This window comes from Theobroma cacao, chromosome 10 (genome assembly GCF_053813885.1).
Source record: "Theobroma cacao isolate CCN51 chromosome 10, ASM5381388v1, whole genome shotgun sequence".
Classification (NCBI taxonomy): Eukaryota; Viridiplantae; Streptophyta; class Magnoliopsida; order Malvales; family Malvaceae; genus Theobroma; species Theobroma cacao.
In genome coordinates this window covers 1797258-1809968 of record NC_142648.1, presented here as the reverse complement: position 1 = coordinate 1809968, position 12711 = coordinate 1797258, and the positions used below count along the sequence as shown (strand labels likewise).

At 34.1% G+C, this 12711-nt stretch overlaps 2 protein-coding genes and 1 non-coding gene across 3 annotated transcripts; 2 read left to right on the top strand and 1 right to left on the bottom strand.

Annotated features, from left to right (window-relative positions):
• Positions 1 to 2408: 2408 nt before the first annotated feature.
• On the bottom strand, positions 2409 to 2482 carry TRNAV-CAC (transfer RNA valine (anticodon CAC)). The gene has a single exon. It is a non-coding gene; the product is annotated as a tRNA-Val (tRNA).
• Positions 2483 to 3922: 1440 nt separating this feature from the next.
• LOC18586018 (putative glycosyltransferase At5g11130) lies at positions 3923 to 5229 on the top strand. The gene has a single exon (XM_018129222.2). It carries the CDS (start codon positions 3999 to 4001, stop codon positions 5046 to 5048), a length of 1050 nt encoding a protein of 349 aa, XP_017984711.2. The 5' UTR covers positions 3923 to 3998; the 3' UTR covers positions 5049 to 5229.
• A 118-nt stretch (positions 5230 to 5347) lies between these two features.
• DFB (DHFS-FPGS homolog B) lies at positions 5348 to 12475 on the top strand. The gene is made up of 16 exons (XM_018129221.2): positions 5348 to 5492; positions 5580 to 5713; positions 5798 to 5863; positions 6663 to 6772; positions 6969 to 7029; positions 7557 to 7640; positions 7762 to 7818; positions 7947 to 8007; positions 8627 to 8673; positions 8787 to 8864; positions 9013 to 9174; positions 9270 to 9563; positions 10068 to 10146; positions 10750 to 10902; positions 11224 to 11384; positions 12127 to 12475. Exons 1-16 carry the CDS (start codon positions 5483 to 5485, stop codon positions 12184 to 12186), a joined length of 1617 nt encoding a protein of 538 aa, XP_017984710.2. The 5' UTR covers positions 5348 to 5482; the 3' UTR covers positions 12187 to 12475.
• The last annotated feature ends 236 nt before the right edge of the window (positions 12476 to 12711 follow it).

Sequence of the window (12711 nt, the reverse complement as noted above, 5' to 3'; positions counted from 1 at the left end):
AATACTATTTATGCTACTTTAAACCATCAACTACTTGGATTCATGTCATGTCCTTGAAAGTAACATAAATTTATAATGAGTTATAGATATGAAACAGTTGAAATTACTTGGTAAAAACAACCATCAACCTCACGTGAATTACTTGTAAGAATTGACATTCCAAGAAATCGAAGAGATATTTCATGTTTACTTGGGCCTTTGGCCCATTTGATAAGTTTAACTTTAAGACCAAGGGTTTGGGACTCCCAACATGGAGATAAACGGCACCCTAGTTGCCATCTTACCCACAGCAGAGTAAATCTTTCTCCTCCTACTCCCTTGGACAGCTCCACCATGTTGGACCTGGTCCAACATGGCCCATATGCCCTTGGGCTTGGACTTCAACTGGGTATCCGGTGTTACTAGTTGGCGGCGGAACGCAGAGGGCTTCTTCGAAGGCCTAAAAGCAGATACTAGATGGATGTCCACGTTGCAAGCGCCACACTCAGGGGCGGAGGGTACTGTAACTATGGGCGGGGGGGCTGTTTAAAATTTTTTATTTTATATATATATATATATTAACGACCCTTTTAAAATTTTTAGAAGTTTTTATTTATTATATATTTTTTAATAGTTCCTTTCAAAATTTATGAAATTATTTATTTATTATATATTTTTAATGGTTCTCTCAAAATAATATTTTATTTTAATATTAATATAAACAAAAAAATAATAAAATGATTTCATAAATCGTATTTAACTTTACCCTAATTTAAGTTTTTTTACACCTCTTTCTCCCTCTTTCTTTTTATCTTTTGTCTTTTTATTTTTCTTTAGTCTTTTCTCTATAACACACAATTAAAATATATTTCACTTCTCAAAAGACATTTATAAGCTTCTGAGCTTGAATAAAAAATGACGAAAACCACTCACCATCATTGTGTAAAATTAAGAAAAGATTAAGGTTTCTTTTATCTTATTATTTCTATTTATATTATTTAACTATTTATATATTTAGCCATTATATAAAATCCTGTATATCGTATTTAATTATTTATATTTTATACATTATAGTTTTATATTTAATATTTTAAATTTAAATCAAAATAAAATAAGAATATTGAATATTGGCTATACGTTAACTAGGATATGGTCTTAGTTTTTTTATGTTAGTGGTCTAATGTGCTTGCCCTTTTTTTTGTTGTTAAGCGTTTACATTGAGCAGCCATTATAAGTTTTCGAGTAGTTTAAGAATTTTTAGTCAATTAGAAGTTCAATAAAAACACTTTTCATAAAAAAAAAGTTATAATTTGATTAAAGTATAAGTAAGTTTCGAATAATTTTCCTACACATGAACAATCAAACCACAATAGTTCAAATAATGAAAAAGAGTAACATGAATCAAGACGTCTTAGACTCAATCTTGAAGAAATTGATACCTTTCAAGTAAAATTTGATACTTATAAAACTATTATAATTTTTTTTTATTTACATGTTATATAAAAATATTATATATTATGAATTTTTTTGATTATTTCTTAAATTTAACATATTAGCTTTAAAAATTTTTAATCTTTATACCTTTTTTATCTTTGATCTCCTCAATAAAAATTGACTAACTCCACCCCTCACCACACTTGTACTGCCACGACTTGCACGTGTGGCGACACACCATACACCACCTACGCTCCGCTTGCCGGAGCATTAAGAGGTGATGTGGATGGCCAGCGTGTTGCACCTGTGACACCACTTGGGTGCGAAGAGGATGTACATCAAAATCGACGTGACACGTGAAAAAAAATCACGTCGACATATTTACCACACATATCACACACGAGTCTAATATATTGTTGAATCAAGAGGGTTAACACGTGCTGAGCGTGCAAGCGAAAGTTGATGGTGGGGGGACATGTGGCACAATACTCGTGTAGATCAAAGTTGCACATGGGGCAACGGTAGCTCCTTCCATGCCCTAAAGTGTTGCAGGCATCACATATCTACTCTTGTGCTATGTAGCACTCAGTGACAAGATGGCTTGGATGGGTGAAATGCATAAAACTTAAGGGGTTTTGAGATGAAGCTCTTTGTAATGGTGCCATTGTTGTTAGCAATGGAGGGAGGATTGAAACTAGAAAGACGTTAGACTCATATGCCATGTTATGGTTTTTTATAATCAAGTGGAATTAGTATAAAAAAACCCCTAAACATAAATTAAGTGTACGTTATTATATTAAGTGAAATCAAACAGCAAAAACCAAAGGCAGCTAGGATTTTTATCTCATGTACTCCATTGGCACAAGGATTACAAAAACTTTGTTTTTTACACTGACGGTGAAGTTAGAATCATTTAATCTCTTTTTTTATTTTATGGGGAGTTGACAAAGTTCCTGTCCACACTGGATTATGTGTATAACAAAACATTAAATAAATGTCTGAGCCCGGGTTCGAACCGGGGACCTCTAGTGTGTGAGACTAGCGTGATAACCAACTACACCACCCAGACAACTATGACTATGGTTTTTAACTGGACAATTATGTTTTGGTACTTTATCCAAACAAATTGATGAATTTTATTTTTGACATAATACTTAAAAAAATTCATAAATTATTTAAATTTTTTTAAATAAATTCTTATTCTTTTATTATTTTTTATTTTAAATCAAATAAGTATTTATAATTAATAGATGGCTTAATTAAAATACCACTTGTCATTCTATATAACATGATTATACTGATATGTCATAATTGATAATGACATAATATATTAATATGATATGATAATATGATTATGTGATATTTTTCACTTTCCAAATCACGTGTCATGTCGAATAAAATGATAAGTAGTCAATTGTTAATCATAAGAGTTTATTTGAACAAAAAATAAAATATAAAAACTTAATTTAACGTAAGAAAAAAAATACTTATTTAAATTTTTCTTAAATAGTTTAAGAATTTTTTCAATTATTATGTTAAAATTTTATTTTCTCTTATAATTTATTTGATATTTTCCTTTCCCCATGGACCTTTGCTTTGACAATGTCTTCTATACTGCCCACCATTTACATGTGAAAGAGCTCATAAATTCAAATCTATTTTCTTAAGGTTATATATAAAAACAAAAAATAAATAAACAAAGAACCTTAAAGGAGGTAATAAAATAAAAGCTTTAGACAGTAAAAACAAAGATGAAAATGAAGCAATATGTCTTTTTCAAACTCTATTTAATGAATGATAATGGAATTCATTTTTGTCCCTCCACATTTAAAAACAAAAAGAAAATGGAAAAAGATTACCCAAATCAAAAGAAAAAGGCATGAATGTACCTGATACATCAAAATTTGAGTTTTCCTTTTGATAAAAAGATATAATATATATAAAAATTTAAATTATTTATTATATTCAAACAATATTTTATATTTTTATTTTAAAATCAAATAAATTTTTATTATTAACTAACATTTTATTAAATATAATTATTAAAACGTTATTTATTATTTTATATCACGTTATATGTTAATATGTTATTATGAATGGTGACGTGAAACACTTATATGACATAATGATATTTTCACTCTCTATGTTAATATTACGTTAATACCATGTGAATATAAAAATATCAAGTAACGTTTTGATTAATGATAATTAATTAATTAATTATTAGTTATAATAATTTTTTTAATTTAAATAAAAAATTTATAAATTTAATTAAATATAATAAAAAATAAAATTCATTCAAATAATTTAAAATTTTAAAAATATTATGCCATAAAATTATAATCTCAATTCAAAAAATAAATTCATTGACTTTGAATGAAGACCTTCTTATTTGGGAACCATCCCAGATAGTACCCGAAATAGACAGACGGGTCACCCAATTTTCACGTGCCATCGACGTGCCTATCAACGTAATAAATCCAAAAAACCCTTTTTAAATCCCTCCAAACGACCCCTAAAAATCCCACCAAAACATTTCCCTCTCTGTTTCCACCCCTTTTCCTCCAAAAGAAAAAGGAAGAAAAATGTCTTCTCTCCCTCTCCTCCTCTGCTTCTTCTTCTTTACCTCCTTCGTCCCGCTCTTTACTGCCCTCACTTCCTCCCCTTACCTTTCCCCCACGATCCTCCCACAGAATTACCAGAAAATGCTAAAGAACTTCAAAATTTACGTTTACCCCCCGCCGGAAACGCTGTCGTTTGACTCCAAAGTCGAAGCCCTCTTTTACTCTTCTCTCCTCCACAGTCCCTTCACTACTCAAAACCCCGAAGAAGCCCATTTGTTCTTCCTCCCCTTCTCTTTCCACTCCGACCTTTCGCCACGCTCCGCCGCGCGCGTTGTCGGAGATTATCGTACGGAATTTATTTACTGGAACCGGACTCTCGGAGCTGATCATTTTTTCCTTTCTTGTTCGGGTGTCGGCCATGGCTCGGACCGGAATGTGGTCGAGTTGAAGAAAAACTCGGTTCAGGTCTCGTGTTTCCCGACGACGCCCGGGTTGTTTATTCCTCATAAGGATGTTAGTTTACCCCCACTTGCTAACGTTCACGCTCCAACTCACGCTCCGGGAAGCAAGAGTACGAGTCATTTGGCTTACGTGAGGTATAATTGGGTGAAAGAGTCGAACCTGGTGGAACAGCTTTTAGCTGATCCCGAGATTTTGGTTGAATCTGAGCCGTCGGATCAGATGACTTACGAGGAAAGACTTGCCGGGAGTAAGTTCTGTTTGTTCGAGTACGGGCCGGAGATATCGGGGATTGGCGAAGCAATGAGTTTCGGTTGCGTGCCTGTGGTGATCACCGACCGTCCAGTCCAGGACATGCCGTTGATGGATTTGCTGACGTGGCGACATATCGCCGTGTTCGTGGGGACAAGCGGCGGGGCCAGGGAGATCAAGAGGGTATTGGGACGCGTCGTGGTGGAAGGGTACGAGGATATGAGCGGATCCGCTGTGGTGGCGAGTAAGCATTTTGTGTGGAACGAGACCCCGCAGCCGTACGATGCGTTTCACATGGTAATGTATCAGCTCTGGCTGAGAAGGCATACCATCAGATATGCGGAGAGAGAATGGGCTTAAAGGATTAAGGATTTAAAGTGTTTGTAGCCCGTTGATTTATTTGTTGACTTCAGAACTTTCTACGGTGGTGATCACGTAATTCTTATATCTGTGTTTTTTTTTTTGGTGTTGTAAACTATAATTTTGGCTGGTTAATACAAATTAGTATTAATAACATTTTATAAATGAATTATTTTAATAATTCCAATTTCTATATATTTAATTCAAATCCAATAAAAAATAAGTCAAATAAAAAAAAAAATTTCAAAAGCGTGCTAAGATCCAAATTCGATTAGAAAGTAGGCAATCTTTGCGTTAGAACAAAAAACAATAATGTCACTATTAGATTCCTTTCCTTTAACCTTCTCGACCTTCCATCCCCAATCTCTTCATCCTCACTCCCCCAGCCACCTCTATACTCCCTCTGTCCCTTTCTTCGTCGATTCCGAATCGCCATGGCTCAAGGTAAATGAATGAAGATGAAATCCGCTTTTTAGAATTAACGTTTTAAAGCTTTTTTACCTTAAATTTATGTATTTATTTTTTCTGTAGGTGGATCCATGGAGTCTGCCGCGGCTCGCTACGAGTCGACATTGGATGCGTTGTCGTCGTTGATAACGAAACGGAGTCGTGCTGATAAGAGCAATAAGGGAGATCGCTTCGACTTGCTTTTTGATTATTTGAAAGTATAATATTTGCTTTATGATTGATTCTGTTGATTGAGTATTTTTTAGAAATGGATTGTTTAACTGATTGCTTATTGATTTTAGATTTTGGAATTGGAGGAGGCAATTTCAGAGATGAAAATCATCCATGTAGCTGGCACCAAAGGAAAGGTACTACAGTTTTCGCGTTCTGAATCTTATTTCTGTTTTTTTTTTGGAATAATTTTTAGCTTTGAAATTTATTCCTTAGTGTTGATAATGTTATATTATAACAAGATGTTAAGAGTAATCTATTTTTCAGTGTTTTTACATTTTAGTAGTAATTTGTTAATATAAAAAATTTTAAAAGTAAAATGTCTGAAGCTAATGACAGTCATGCTACTTAAATTTTTCAGCCTTTTCTTTATGGCTAAATATAAGATAAGGTAGTTTTTTTGTAAAATATCAAAAGCAAATATAAGCTTTGAATTAAAATATATTTATTGTACCAATCTAAGATTCGTTATATTGGTAGGTCTTTCAAATTTTAACTAAGAAATATGTTTTATTGTTTTAATGCTCTGCACCTTTTAATTTATAAGGGTTTGAATGAACAAGCATTTTTCAAAATTGGTTTGAGTTTTAGGCTCTTTTACTTCTTTATACCAAGAGGAGAAAATTCTTTGGTCAAATTGGAATACCTGACTTGTGTAAATTAGGCAAGCAATGTGATAGAAATAGGCAAATAGTTCCAGTAGATAGCGTTTTAACTATTCAACTTTCAGACTTTTTCCCCCTTTGCTTTTCTTTGCATGCCGCATCAATCTGTAATCCCATCTTTGTGTCTGCCATTATTTTGATCTGTTTGGCTTTGGTGAAACATAATTCATTTCAGAACTTAATCTAGAGATTACATTTTGTTTTTCTTGCTTGTTTGCATATGGCTTGTGAAGTATGATGCTAACTCTCTTTTTGTTTGGAATTTGGAAAGGGATCAACGTGCACGTTCGCGGAATCTATATTACGTAATTGTGGGTTCCGAACTGGACTTTTCACATCTCCTCACCTTATTGATGTTCGAGAAAGATTTCGATTGGATGGGTGAGTCTTTCAGTTCACTAGTATGTGTCTTAGTTTGATCTTTATAAGTTATTATCTATTGTTTCTTCTACTTTCCATTATCTAAATACTTGTTAACCACTGCTATCTATGTTTATTTACTATTTTAGATATTATAATCTTTCCCATTATAGCTTTGATGCTTTGGTAAATTTCTTGTCTTTCTTGGCTGCTCCAGTGTGGAAATATGTGAGGAGAAATTCTTGGAATATTTCTGGTGGTGCTATGATAGGCTGAAGGTACGTTTGCACTAGTGTTTCACACTGATATGTGTACGAATTCCTCCTTGGTCTTCTGCCATTATACATGGCCTTTTCATACATTATTAAGTAGGCTTTGTAGTGCACTACTGCTTTTTATTTTTTTTAAAATTTAAATGTGTATTATAGTCTGTCCAAAGTAGTAAGTAGTAGGCTCAACAGTAAAGACTTTCTATGGTACAGGCTAGCATTGTGCTATCTAGCATAGCCTGGATGAAGTTGAATTCTGGTTCTGGAAAGGGGCTTTTGTAGCCAACCAACCTAATAAAGGGGATAAGATTTTGCAGAATTCAGTTGTGTAGCATTTGAAACAAACCTAAATGGGCCATATGGACTTACTTAGACTATCTGCCCTGGACAACTTGAAACCAAATCATCTTCAATATCTTTTCTCTCTCAATCCAATGCCATATTTATCATTGAATAAACAGTATTGTCTTTCAAATTTTGGGTTGTCTTTGAACAATATGTTTAAACTTGTTTGCCTTTTTTCTGTTGGTTTGCAGGAAAAAACCAATGAAGATGTGCCAATGCCTACATACTTTCGCTTCCTGGCCTTGCTTGCCTTTAAGATATTTGCAGCAGAGCAGGTTTGATATGTGTTATTACCCTTCCATGCGAAGCTGTTTTCCCATGTTGCTTCTGCCATTTCATGGGCATCCTCTCTATTAAAGTGGTAATAAAACTATTGCCTTAAAATTATCTATGCAGGTTGATGTTGCTATCTTGGAGGTTGGTTTAGGTGGAAAGTTTGATGCGACAAATGTGGTATGTTTTTTAATGTTAGTTCACACATATGTTACTGATTCATTATATATCTGCCAAGCTAAGGTTATCATTTATGGCCTTCTTGATGCTCTTGTTTTAATTTTAGTCAGTATGTGTCATTTTTTCAGGTTCAGACACCTATTGTGTGTGGTATATCATCCCTAGGGTATGACCACATGGAGATTCTAGGTTAGTGTTATATTTTTTCACTTTAAATAATTGCTCCTATACATTTGTAGAATACAGTTAATGGTGTAATATATTGGTTTGTGAAATGCAATATCTGCCAAGTTGAAAACAAGGAGCATTATGTAAACCTAATTATTTATCATGTTATTAATTTTCTATTATTTGTTTTTTGAGTTTTTAATTCTTTGAAGCGTACTTGGCAGATTACAATTGCTGACTGAGATTTCTGCTAGTGACAGGCATTTTAATTTGTATTCCAATATTTTTGTCGCTGTGCAGTAACTTAGTGACAATCAATGATTTTTTTAAACCTCATGTTGGCAACTATATTTTTCAGTGCATCTGTGAGGCTTCTTGATGGGGAAATGGAACAAAATCTAAATTATGCAGAATTAAGGGAAAAAGTATGATTAAGCTTGTCTTTGTGTGGTTTAACAGTTACACCATAAACATGTGGAAATCTGCTTAGTTTTCTTATGTGCTAACTTTCTAATTGTATAGGAATTATAATAACTTGTGAATTATATCATTAGGTGTATGTCAAATATCTTGCTGCTTTCAGACTAACTGAAGCTAATGCTAAGCGATTTTGTTTTGCTCCTCTGGATGCTACGAACAGGAAATACTCTCGGAGAAATTGCTGGGGAGAAGGCTGGTATTTTTAAGGTGTAATATAGAATTAGATTTAGTTAAAGCATTACGATAAGAGTCTGTTTCCATTTTGCAACATAATTTAAATCTATTTCCTTCTCTTTATGTTTGTTCTTTTTCTGATGCAGCAAGGGATTCCAGCCTTCACCGTAGCTCAACCTGATGAGGCAATGCATGTGCTTGAAGAGAAAGCGTCCAAGTTGAATGTAAGTTGCATAACTCTTCCATGTCCGAGTTTCCCGATACAAAGAATAGTAAATACAAGACTTAGAACTTGTATTCAAATTCTTAAAATTACCTTGTTCTAATGGACATGAGGACCTATGCTAGGGCTGAAAATCCTTTTCTAAACAGGTACAGCTTCAGGTGGCACATCCACTAGATGCAAGCTTGCTGAATGGTCTAAAACTTTCACTTGAAGGTGAACATCAATATTTAAATGCTGGTCTTGCTGTTGCACTATGTTCTACTTGGCTTCAGAGAACTGGTCATCCTATCACCAACTCAAATCAAACTGTAAGTTCTAACCATAGGAGACTTTCTCTGCATTCCACATGTTATGTTTTTTATTCTCTTCTTTTGCTCAAAACTTATTTATCTGCTTGGAATAGGGTTCACTGCCTGAACAGTTCATCAAGGGCCTAACAACAGCAAGTTTGCAAGGGCGGGCTCAAATTGTCTGTGATCAATTTACTGACATTGAAAGCCCTGGAGATCTGGTTTTTTATCTGGATGGAGCCCACAGTCCTGAAAGCATGGAAGCATGTGGCAGGTGGTTCTCTCTTCGCATTAAGGAAGGCAATCAGCAAGCTAACCTCAATTATCAGACACAGGATTATACTGAATTCTCAAGTGAAGTGGCACAGCAGCAATTCGACGAAAGATATAAGAAGGATACTGCCCAGGTAGAGCACCCTGCTTTAAACCACATTAGTTTCCATATTTTTTGAAACCTAGATGATTTGTAAAAGAGAGTACTCTGTCCTTGCTGAAATCAATGTTGTTTATGATTGAATACTCAGAAATTATATCTGGTCTCATAGCACACTATTCAAGCTTTTCTATTTTAACAAGTCAAAAGAAGCAATTAAATATGTAGAGTGGGATGCTGGCTAGGAGGGTATCGCTTCTGTAGAAAGTTTCAGAAGTTCGATGATTGAGTTTAAAAAGCTCAACCATAACTTGAGGCAAAAGTAAATGAAAATTTTGATAATGCCTTGCACATCTCTCTATAAGCTGGTATTACTTTAACCTAATGTATGTGCACGCACAGATAAGCATTCGGCATTCTATATTTCATCTAATTCATATTTCCTTGGTTTTATCACGACTTTCTGAACTTGAAGTTGTGCTTGAAGCATTTGGGTTACATCTTGGTGATGCAAAAAGTTTTTGAGAATTACTTGCAGATTCTGCTGTTCAATTGTATGTCAGTGCGAGATCCACAGTTGCTTCTGCCACACTTGATGAGAGCATGTGCCAGTCATGGTAATCACTTGAGTTAGAGGCATGTTTAGATATGTTTTCTTAGATTTATAAAATTTAATAGCCATGTAATCAAAGTCATCATAAATGCTTTTGAAGTTTGGGGATTGATTACAGTTCAATTGCTTTACACCAATTAATTATAGGAGGAATATATAGCTCTTTTAACATCCTAATGACACAATGAAGGAATCGCATTCCAAATCTATCCCTGTTCAAGTCTGAATGAGAATGGTATTAATGTCTTTGTTTTACTTCTAAATTAATTTGAACTCTAGAATTACATGTGTCAGATGAAAGGACACAATTTAATTGCCGTTAGATTGAATTCTACTTTTAAGGCCTTCTGAAAACAATCTTAAGAGAACAAAAGCTGAAGTTAGGTTATGTTGAGTTGATTTAACCTCAAATTTCTTTCTAGAAAGCTTGCATGGTCATTATAGCAAAGATAAAATTTATCTTTTTTATTTTTTAAATTGAATAAAAGGTAAGATTCATCTGGACAAGAAGACATCTTGCATTTAATGTCAATGGTTTTTACATCTGGACAAGAGAAATTCTATATCAAATTTTATGGTTTTTACAAGCTTTTAAATGATATTTCAGGTGTCTGTTTCAAGAAGGCACTTTTTGTACCAAACATATCTGTGTATCACAAGGTTGGATCCCATACTTTACCAACAACTGATCCTCAAGTTGATTTGTCATGGCAATTCACTCTTCAAAGAGTATGGGAAAACCTTATGCAGGGTGATAAAGGTATCAGTCTAATATGTGGCATTACATTCTTCTTATGTTTCAAAATTCATAGTTTGGAAATTATGTTGAATTTCATAATTTTAAACTAATAAACAGTGCAAACCTATTGGTGGTAAATGGTTGAGCTTTTGCCATAGTTTGATTTCTTATGGTATTTACTTGCCTTGGATTCTAGTTCCATTTTCCTGCTTCAGATTATAAGTGAATTGAGTTTAATTATGACCATCACGAAATGTGCAAAATTATTGGAGACATGGAGCATAATCAAGGGTGCTTTTGTTCAGTTTGGTTTACATATGATTTGTTTCCTTTGTTTACTAGGAGGGGAGGCCATTAACACAGATCAAGCTTGTGAAGAAGTGAAAGATGATACAGGAATGAGCGTTAGGAGTTGTAATAACAGTTCTGTCTTTTCATCTCTACCATTGGCCATCAAATGGCTCAGGGATGCTGCCCAGAAGGATCAATTTGTTAGATTTCAGGTAATTCTTGTGTTTTGGGATTATATTTGTTTGAGAATATATAGTCTGCTATTGCAAATATTTGCCTGCCTCTTATGTAACAAGGTTAGAGTACTGTAGATTGAGTTGCTAGCTGTAGTATCAGAGCTTAGTATATTCAACCTTGTTTCTGATGAGGTTGAAGTCTAGCACATGAGACCTCGAAGGTTTTAGAACGGATGGGATTATGAATGAATTAAGCCATTAGGTGAGTTTTTCCTTGGAAACATTTTTTATGGTTACAGAATTGAGAAAAGCATAGATATTCTACTCTGGGTTATGGAAGTGTACATTTCTTTTTTCTGAGAATGGGAGAGAAGAAAGAAACATTTCTGTTGACAAAACCGTTGGCTGAGTTAGCCTTAAAATATATGTGTATTTTGACTGGATGGTTGCACTTGTACCCTTCTTTCTTAGGAACACTTGGTTAGGCTTTGCAAAAAAATTTCCCCAAAAAAGTACCTGATCATCTAGTTTATGTAGTCATCTGGATGAAATTTCTTTGCGAGGATAGACGAATTCGAAATCCAGCCTTCCTTTCAATTACATTGGTAAGGGAATGCGTCATCTGTACCAAGTCAACATGGTGTAATTCAAAAGGTATTGAGGTCATGGCTCGGCTGTGAAAGAGAAGGGGTTACTTTGTATGCTTTTACTGGTTACACCTACTTCTCTCTTGTGCTTCTCTTGGGTTTTTACGATTTCCTTATTTTGATTTGAACAGGTCCTGGTAACCGGTTCCTTGCATCTTGTCGGTGATGTCTTAAGATTAATCAAGAAATGAGGTTGAACCTTCCTTTGTGCTCCTACTTGGCAACAGCCTTCGCTTCATTGTCCTTTCCAAGTGAGGCAACTTCTCCATGCTGTTTGTGTTGCCAAAGCTCACTCTTTCTAAGCTTTGTCGGTTTAGGTATACACTTTCGGTTAACGGAATCCGGAATTGGCTTGAGCCAATGCAGTATTGTTTCTGCAACAAGTTGAGACAAGAAAATGCAGCAAAACATTGCAATTCATTTTTAATGACAATTACATGTAATCTTTTTCCCCTTTTTACCCAAAAGACAGTTCATTGAGTTTTTTTCTTCACTCACTTGAGCTACCACAAAGAGGGTAAGATCTGGATTTGGATAATGATGATAGCTAAAACATTTATATTAATATTCGTGTTATCAAAAAAATATATGAATGTATTAGCATATTGTTTAAAAAATATGATTCAATTATTCATAATAAAGATCATAATGTATAAACATAATATAGCATTGAACAAACTATCAATCAAATTGCATTATATATTTGTAATTAACAT

Bases quoted from the DNA above. Each gene is read 5' to 3' on its own strand.
- DFB (XM_018129221.2), top strand. The intron at 6,773-6,968 runs GTGAGTCTTTCA...TGGCTGCTCCAG, and splicing joins GAAAGATTTCGATTGGATGG to TGTGGAAATATGTGAGGAGA. The intron at 11,385-12,126 runs GTAATTCTTGTG...TGATTTGAACAG, and splicing joins ATCAATTTGTTAGATTTCAG to GTCCTGGTAACCGGTTCCTT.
- LOC18586018 (XM_018129222.2), top strand. From the start codon at position 3,999: ATGTCTTCTCTCCCTCTCCTCCTCTGCTTCTTCTTCTTTACCTCCTTC.